An 8,895-nucleotide genomic window follows, 5' to 3' on the forward strand; every position below is an offset into this window, starting at 1 on the left:
CGGGGTGGTGGGCGGCCGCGCCCCCCGCGTGCCCGCCGGGGCCGCCGGCCGCCCCCTGCAGGTAGGGCAGGCCGGGCAGCACGGAGCCCACGCGCGTCGTGGGCACGTAGACGGGCGGCGAGGGCACGAAGCCGCCGGGCGCGCCGTCGTAGGCGGCCGGGGGGCCCGGGCTGGCCAGCGCCGCCAGCGTCGGGTACATGTCCTCGGGCTGCTCGGGCGCGAACGGGCCGAGCTTGGCGCCCCGGCCCGACCACAGCAGCTTGCCGGCCGTGGCGGCCGCCTGGTCCAGGTCGGCGAACAGCAGCAGGTCGTCCCAGGCCGGCAGGGCGGCCCCCGGCCCGGCCACCCCGGGCGCCGGCGGGAACGGGTGCGGGGAGGCGTAGGCGCCCAGCAGGAGCGGGCGGCCCGGGGGCCCCGCCACCGCCTCGGGGGCGGCGTCCGCGGCGCGCTCCCCTCCGCCCCGGGAGCAGGAGGACGACGGCGACGGCGACGAGCCGGGGGAGGGCGGCGAGGACGGCTCCCGCGCCGCCGCCGCCGGGAAGGCCCCGGGGTCGCCGGCGTCCGCGGCGGAGGAGGCCCCGAAACGCTTGGCCGGGCACCAGCCGCCGTCAGTCAGGGCCATCCACCGTCCGGCGCGGCTGCGGCCTGGCTCGCTCGGGTCCGGGTTCGAGGCTGCAGGGCGAGACGGGGAGACACGTCAGGATCGGGCCGGCCGCTCACCCCCGCCCTCCCCGCCACGGCTGGCACCCCTCGGGGACCCCGCCTCGGCTAGGGCCCCTTGGCGCGACTACGAGTCCCCCCCACCCCCGGGACGCGTGACCCCGCGCCCTCCCGCCCCACCCCTCCCGAGCATCCTTCCTCCAGGGAGCGGGCGCGGGGCCGGCCGGGGCCCCTCCCGTCCCTGCTTGGCAAGGCTGCGCGCCCCGGACACCCGAGGACTTAGGGACGCGTGTCGGGGCCGCCGCCTCCCGCCCCTCGGTGGGGACGACCCCGCGAGGGCGACTCCCGCGCGTGGATAAAACAAAACAAAAACAAAAGCAGCAACCTGTCCCCGAAAACGAAAGCGCCGCCTCTGCTGGCCCTCCCGGCCCTCCCGGCCAGACTCGCACCGCGCCGCGGAGGAAAGGCCACCGGCCCGGGGCGGGCGGGCGCCGGGACAGGCGCCGGGGCCTGGGCCACGCGCCCCGCCGCGGCCGGCCGAGCGCACCTTACACGCCGAGCGGCCAGCCCGGGCCCACCCACCGTCTCCCCACCGTCCCCGCCACGGTCCCCCCACCGTCCTCCCCACGGTCCCCCCAGCGCGCGCGGACAGGCCGGAGCGTCCCGGACCCCGCTGGGTGGAGCGGCGCGCAGAGCCCGGGAGGGGGAGGCCGCCCTCGGGGACAGCGGGGGGTGACAGGGCCTCCCGGCCGGCGCCGGCTCCGCGCGGAGAGGGATGCCCACGCGCGGCCGGCGCAGAGGTGCGTGCCCGCGGCCGCCCACCCTGGGCGCCGAGATCGCCCGAGATAAGGCCGCGCCAGAGACGCCCTGGGGAGGGGGCGGGGGCCGGCCCGGGGTCCCGGAGCGCGGGGTCCCCGGAGGGGGCGGCCGGCGGGAGCGGGAGGCGGACAAAGGCGGAGGGCGAACCTCGGCGGCGGGGATCCGGGCGGAGGAGCGCGGCGCGGGCGGGGATCCGGGCGGAGGGCGAACCTCGGCGGCGGGGATCCGGGCGGAGGAGCGCGGCGCGGGCGGAGGAGCCGGGCGCGGGGAGTCCGGGCGGCGCGGCGCGGCCGGGAATAAGAGCGGAGGAGGCGCCTGGCGGCCGGAAAGCCGCGGCCCGCGCTGCTGATTGGACTCGGGCGCGGCGCACGGCGCCCGCCGGAGTGCCAGGCTGTGGGTCGGGACTGCCGCCGCCGCGGCCGGTGCCGAGGTGAAGGGAAGGGGGAGGGGCCGAGGAGGAGGGGAGAGGCCGGAGGGGCGGGGGGAGGGCGGGGCGGGGGAGGGGAGCGCCCGGGAGGCCCGGGGGCGTGGGCAGCTCGCCCGGTCCCCAGCGCCCAGAGTCGGCCCAGGGGCGCCCCGCTCCGGGACCCGGGGTGCGGCCTCGCCAGACCACCGCACGTACGTGGGGCACATCCCCCCTCGGTGCCGGGATACACACACAGGCGCACAGCATGCATATACACACACACACCACACCACACACACACACCACACCACACACACCACACATATACACACATACACACACAACACACACACAACACACCAGATCACACACATACACACATCACACACAACACATCACACACACACACACACACCACACACACCACATCACACCACACATACACACACCAGATCATACATCTCACACACGCGCGCGCGCGCGCGCGCGCGCACACACACACACACACACACACACACACGGCAGAAGGGGGAGGGAAGCAGGCCGGGAGGAGCTGGCCGCGCCGCTGTGACCCTCCAGGTCAGGGCGCCCCGAAGCCGGCGGGGGACGCGCAGCTCCTCCTCCCGGGGTGCTGGCCGCCCTGGGCCTTCCCGACCCCGTCGGGGGCGCCGCGGCCGGGGAAGGTGCCGTCCGCGCGCCCTGGCCCCGGGGCTCAGAACGCAGGCTGGGTCCGGGTGGCTTGGCAGAGCTCGGGACGGCGCCGGGCTGCAGGCCACCGACCCAGAAGGAAGAGTCCGACCCCCAGCCCCGGCCCCGCACCCCCGGCCTCACCCCCAGCCCCGGCCCCGCGCCCCCCGCTCACACCTTCCCCCGGCCGCTGCCTCCCAGCGGCGACGGCGCCGAGCGCGGGCCGGCAGCTCCCGCGGGGACGGTTTCGGCGCCCACGCCCCCGAGGTGACCGGGCGGGCCCTCCCCGCGGACCCCCGCGAGGCGCCGCGCTCCCGCGGTTTTACTTTCGTTAGAGGAGAAGGTGCGGCGGGGTGGACGCCGAGCGCACGGGGCGCCGCGGGTTCGCGCGCGAGATGCCGCTTCGCGGGCGTCCCCTCCCGGGCCCGACCTGCGCGGCCGGCGGGGGACGGGGCCGCGAGGTTGGCCAGCGCCCCGAGGTCACCCCGAGCTCTCGGGTGCCGCTGCGCCCCTCCCCGGGGTCCCCCTCCGCCGCCCCCGGGCCCGCGGGCGGCCGCGGCCGAGCCGAAGTTCCTAGCCACCGCGAGGGCCCGCCCGGCCCGGCTCCCACCGCGGCGCCCAGCCGCTCGCCTCGGCTCGCTCGTTCGGTAAGTTCCAACGAAATTTTTACTTTTAAGCGGACTGGGACCTCCGAGGTCCATTTGGAAGCCACCCCTTAAGGCCTGGCCATCGCTTTTCCTTCCAGTCCGATTGTCCCGAAATAATGGCTCCACTTTGCTCCCAAAAGCAATTTTTTAGTTTTATTTTTATTTTTTGCAGTTTATGTTGGCTAAAAATAATAACCGTCTCCGCTAACTAAATCCCGGCTGTGAACGGCCTTGAAGGCCGAGGGGGACAGAGCCCGCACGCCAGACCGGCTCCTGCCCTGGTTGTTTTGGTTGTTGTTGGCTTTTTTTTTTGGGGGGGGGCTGTTATCTTGCCTGAATTCCCCGGGACAGCTGCAGCCCCCACCGCCCTACCTCCCCGCGGCCGCGCAGCCGAGCCTGGGGAGCACGGTGGCCCCGGGGTGACAGGTCCGGCGCCCCGCCGCAGTGGCCCGGGAGGGGACCCGCCGCGTCCCCAGCCATTTCAGAAGTCCCCAGCCGGAGGGGGAGGGCAGTGCGCCGGTTCCCTCTCAGGCCGCAGCATCCACCTTTGGGGGGGCCCCCCGAGAACGGTTCCTCCTGTCAGTTAGCGGGAAGCCGAACCGTCGACCCGTCCAGGGCCCCAGGCGAGAGCCCCGGCCGCCCGCAGCCCCGCTCTGCTCCCCCCCCCGACCCGCCCGACTGCGGCAAGGCGCATTGCGGGGCCCTCCTTGATTCAGGGGTGCGGGGGCACCCCCTAAACCAGGGGGAGCCCCGAGAGCTGGAGACGACCCCCACCGTGCCCTAGACAGCGCCCGGGAGCCTTTCCCCCCGTGTTTTTCTTTTGTTTCGTTTCCCTTCTTTTCCCCCCAGTTCTCGCTGTCTCGCCGCCTCCCGTCTTCCCTCTGCCAACCCTGAACGAAATCGTCTCGCTCTCGACCGTTCAGACGGGAGAGCAGGCCCAAGAGAGGGCCGGCTCCGGGGCGCGGCCTGGCCCCCTGGGCTCCCTTCTTTGGGCCGGGCCACACCGCCGTCCGCCTCTCAAATCGAGCCGGAACACAGCAGCCAATTGGGCAGGGGGCGGGGGCTCCGCGGCTGAGACGGAAGGGGTGTTTGGGGACCCGGTGGCGCGCGGCTTCCGGGGTCGGCACAGACAGACCTGGGCCCGTCCGTCCCTCCACGCCTCTGGCCTTGCAAACTCAAGCTCGCTACCTGTCGTTTCACGCGATTCAGGGAGGGGGGAAGGGCTGACCCACGCGTGCAATTCCTGTCTCAAACGGGGTTTGAACTTTGAGTTCAAATATCAAGGCCTAGGCTGTGGCTCGCCGGTAAATTACTGAGTGCCCGAGGGCGAGGGTTCGATTCCCACGCACTCCAAAAAGAGTGGACACTCCACGTTTTTAACGAGATTGTAGCACGTTCCTCACCGTCTTAGAAACTCTCTCACTCGCCCACCCACGGGTCACCTTGGCCCTTCTCGTTCTCCCCAGTGTCCCCCGTCTAGTGTGGGCCAGGTGTCCCCCTGTCGCAACGCCAGCCATCCAGCGGGGCGCTCCTGACTTGCGTTCGCGGTCCCCCGCCCTCCTCTCTTCCCGACGCTTCCTTCTTCTTTCCTTTTCTTTTTGCCCCACCTCTCCCCGTCCCTTCCTCCGTTTTATTTTTATTTTCCCATAAACAAACAAACAAACAAAAGCCGAAGCAGACGCCGAGCATGTGACTGCGGAAGAGCGAAGGTCGCTCCGGTCCCCGGGGTCGGCTCTGCCCGGTCTTGGCCTGGATCTGATGGGCCGGGCGGTGGGAGAGGGAGCCACCCGCGGGGCCCCGACCTCGCCCCGCGGCCCCCGCGCGCGCGCAGCCTCGGGTGACCTCGCCGGCGGCTCCGCGCAGAGGTGGGCTCGCGGCCGTCCCCAGGGTCACCGAGGTGGCACCCCTCTCGGCGCGCTGTTTACGGGACTTAATGTACTCCTTACGCGGCGGAGATAAGGGGGCAGCCGGGGAGGGTGGCTGTAAAAGCCCCACGCCCGGCGGCGGCGGCCCACTCTCGGCCATTAACCTTTCTACTTTCTTCTTTCCTCTCTCTCTCTCTCTTAAAGCTTGTTATCTGGGCCACCCAATGACCGACGAAAGATCTCCCCTCCCCGCGTCTCCCATCGCCGCTTTAAACCAAATAAATTTAGCTATTAAGAGCCAACACGTCTGACCGAGGATCGAAAGGTGGCTCTCTGGGATCGCTTCAAGAAGCGGAGGGGCCGGCGGCTCCCGAATCCCGATAAAGAAATTCCACGCCGGCGCCGGCCTCCCTCCGCAGCCTGCCTGAGATCGCGACCTCAAAAGGTCCATTTCGACCTGGGGCTGCTATTGAGGCATTGTCTTAGGCCCCCTGGCCTGGGTGTGCCAAACACTGGGCCTAACCCTAACCCAGGAGCTGTGGCACCTAAAACATTCCAGCCAAGCCTGCAGAACCAAAGTCAACGAAGTCCAAAGTACCATTTAAATTCGCCCCTTTCTCCCCCTTTAAGACAAAGCTGTCTATCATGGGTGGCAGGCTGGCCTCGAACTCAGGATGCCTCGGGCCTGTGGAGTATTGGAAGTGTTTGTAGTCTTGTCCTGCCGGTGTTTTTTCTTTTTCCCCCTAATACTAATAAAGACAAAACCAAATCATGCCTATCTATGTTCCCCGTGGTTCATTTTAGGAGCAGGGAAGCACCCCATATCTCCTGGGGGTCATGAGCACAACTTCTGAACCCCTGGCAGACGCGATGATAGACCTGTGTCCTGGGATTGAACCCAGGAAGGGTGTGGACTCTCAAAGGTTGGTTTGGTCAAATGCAGTATTTAGAATCATTAATTACGGCTGGCATGGCTACCTGAAGCCCGGGGCTGTACTAGCCAAAGCCATCACTTCCCTCTCAAGAGGTAAAGCCAGGAGCGCTTGGGGTGGTCAGATAATGATTTGATGTTTTCTGCTGCTTTGAAGCAGGAAGGGCTGAGAGGACAGGCACAGCCCAGGAGGTCTCCATGGGTAGGACTTTTCTGCTTCCCCCGCCTACTCTCTGGCAGATGCTGGGCTCACTTCTCTCCGAAAGGCGGTCAGCTTCTTCTGAGCCCTGATGCTGAGGGGTGAACTTACAGGCACCCCCTTTTCCTATCCCTTCCAAATTCTTTACTTCCCAAACACCCTCTGTATGTAGCCTGGCCTTCTAACCCAGCCTCTGAAGGAGAAAGGGAAGGAGAAGAAAGGGAACTTCTACCCCCAAGAAAGTGAGACCCAAATTTCCAGCCCCGTGGGGTGAGCTAGACTTGAGGTCTCCCTGGATGTAGCAGCTTTCGGAGACTTCCAGCACTCGGTGTGAATTCTGGGATCCTGACCCCACTGCGCCAGACCTGTGTCTGCGGTGTGAATTCTGGGATCTGGACCCCACTGCGCCAGACCTGTGTCTGCGTCGAGCAGGGATTGAGAAAGTCGGGGGGGGGGGGGGGGGAGAAAGTGGGGCTTTCGAGAAATTTGCTAAGTTCTAAGTGCCATCCTTGAGTCCGCGAAAGGGGAGTGACCAAGAAAAGTTCCTACTCAGAAATATGACCTCTCCATTCAGCTATGTTGCAAATATGCAGAGAATTAGGACCAAAGGGTTTGCCTACCACTGCGCAGCCCTCCAGCTTCCTGCCACTCGCCAACATGTCCTGAGTAGGCACTGTGGGGAGAAGAAACAGGAGGCAGCTACAATCTAGAAGGTTGAGCCTGTGGAGCCGCAGGCAGCTTCCTGAAGGGGGCTGAGGGAAGCTTTGTCTTTCTCTGAAAGGGCACTTCAAGATTGCAGTTATCCTCCGGGCTGCAAAGTGGGTTTGGAAATTGAGAGTTCCTTCCTCTAGCTTAGAGGCTGAGATAGTTTGTAAGAGCTCCTCGGCTAGCCCAGGGCTTGGGGCTGCTGTGCCACCTCCTAATACCACATCTATTTTCTGCTTGAGGAGGGCAAGCCGCCCAGCCCAGCGTCTCTTCTCTATCCCGGTTCCCTCTTTTGTAAAACAGCTAAAAAACCAAAGCAGGGTGTGCTGATTGTGCCTGGACTCACTGTGCTCAGACTGGGGCAGGACTCTCAGGTCACAGTGAGACCTTGTCTCCAAAAACTCAAAAGGTAAAGACATTTCCTGACAGGACAAGCCAATGACCTGAGTTTCATGGAGACACTCAACTCCCACAGCTTTTCCCTGACCTCCACTCACACACTGTGGGAAGTGTGCATGCGTGGGCACATACACACGTAAGCGTAACAAAAGATTTAAAGAAAGAAAAAACTAGAAGGAAGAAGGAAAAAGAAAAAGAAAGAAAGAGAGAGAGAGGAGGGAGGTAGAGAGGGTGGGAAGGACTCCCTCATGGGATCTTTGCGAAGACTAAAACCTTTGGTAGGATGCTGGCGCATAGCAAGCCCTAAGAGGTCTCACTGACAACCTCACATACGCTGCACCAGATCTCAACTTTGTATGGGACCTAACCGCCCTGAGTTCCCAGGAAAGCACTCCTATTTGAGTTGGGGGCTGCTGTGAGCCCTCTGTGTACCAGCACCAGGACTTTATTTATTGCGTTATGGTAGGGAAGGAGGTGAGGGGTGAGACAAACATTGGTCCTTTGCTGGCTTTTGGTGCCTTTGAAGAGGAAAACATTCCTCGGTTTTTTTTCCCCTCTTGCAAATGCAAGTAGCAGACTCCATCTTCTGCAGGACCGAGATAGCAATCTTGAGGCTCCTCAAAAAAGAATCCCAGTCCTCCACTGCAGCCCCTCCCTGCCAGCTCCTCTCTGGAGAGAGAGGAAGGAATTATCACGCAGCCATGGAGAAGAGCAACCAGGGACGTGGGCACTTTAAACTGATCTGCACCTAACCTTAACACTTCTCAAGCTTTTTACCTATCAACTCAGCATTGTAGACTTAACCCACTTTCATTTTTTATTATTGTTTTGTGGGTTTCTTCGCTCCCACCTCCCCAGCTCAGTTTAGTTTTCTTTATTTAGTGCTGCGGTTAGAAGCCGGCGCCTCATGCATGCTAGGCAAGTGCTTTCTGACACGCCACAGGAGCACCTTATGGGTTCTGGGACACTCCAAATATCTTCAGTCCTGTGTTCTTTCTGCCCTTCTTTTCCTCCTCCTTCCACTGTGTATTCTAAAACAAGGTCCAAACCTCAACAAAGAATACTGCTCTCTAGATAGACAGTGAAAGAGATGTGTCTTCCACAAGGCAGGATCCAGGGTGTGTGTGAAAGTCTTTCTCTCCCTCTCTGCAGGCTTTTGGCCCCATCTGGGCCCAGAGACTGTTTTCCTCTGGTCTTTGACAGTCCTGATCTTTTCTGTTTGATTTACTGAGTGCTGTCATTTTTCTGCTCTTTACTTTCACAATCACACATCCAAACCTGATAAAGTTCAAGACCCTGAGTGCTCGCAGCTTCCCGAGATTGACAGTCCTCCTGCCCTCCACCCCAGCCAGCCAGCTGAGGCTGATTGAATCCTCATGGATGGAAGCCTCCAGGGATCAGAAGAAGCAGCTAGGGCCAGGGACTGCTCTCGTTCCCAGACACTTCTGCTACCCACCCCAGCAAACCTCGTCCCTTCTTTCCCAAGACAGATTGTCAAAGACTTTTGGGTACAGACGTGAAAGACCTGAGCTTGCCTCATGCAGAGCTGGTTAAGATGGGACACAAAATCCTAGACA

At 63.8% G+C, this 8,895-nt stretch overlaps 2 protein-coding genes across 2 annotated transcripts in view; one reads left to right on the forward strand and one right to left on the reverse strand.

Annotated features, from left to right (window-relative positions):
• Positions 1-1,896, reverse strand: part of Gata6 (GATA binding protein 6) — a 33,459-nt gene extending 31,563 nt beyond the window's left edge. The window contains exons 1-2 of the mRNA XM_055625730.1: positions 1,627-1,896; positions 10-672 (exon numbers count right to left, since the gene is read on the reverse strand). Of these exons, the coding sequence (XP_055481705.1) occupies positions 10-622 (613 nt within the window). The 5' untranslated portion in view covers positions 623-672; positions 1,627-1,896. The remainder of the gene's footprint in view (positions 1-9; positions 673-1,626) is intronic.
• A 134-nt stretch (positions 1,897-2,030) lies between these two features.
• Positions 2,031-5,862, forward strand: LOC129689906 (collagen alpha-2(I) chain-like). Its single transcript, XM_055625289.1, has 2 exons — positions 2,031-3,219; positions 5,289-5,862. The coding sequence occupies exons 1-2, from the start codon at positions 2,968-2,970 to the stop codon at positions 5,310-5,312; spliced, it is 276 nt and encodes a 91-aa protein (XP_055481264.1). The 5' UTR covers positions 2,031-2,967; the 3' UTR covers positions 5,313-5,862.
• The last annotated feature ends 3,033 nt before the right edge of the window (positions 5,863-8,895 follow it).

Source organism: Psammomys obesus, unplaced genomic scaffold, assembly GCF_907164565.1.
Source record: "Psammomys obesus unplaced genomic scaffold, mPsaObe1.curated_primary_1811, whole genome shotgun sequence".
Taxonomy (NCBI): domain Eukaryota; kingdom Metazoa; phylum Chordata; class Mammalia; order Rodentia; family Muridae; genus Psammomys; species Psammomys obesus.

Excerpts from the sequence above, each read along its gene's own strand:
- LOC129689906 (XM_055625289.1), top strand. The coding sequence starts at position 2,968 with ATGCCGCTTCGCGGGCGTCCCCTCCCGGGCCCGACCTGCGCGGCCGGC. Across the intron at positions 3,220-5,288 it reads CGCCTCGGCTCGCTCGTTCG|CTTGTTATCTGGGCCACCCA; the intron begins GTAAGTTCCAAC and ends TCTCTCTTAAAG.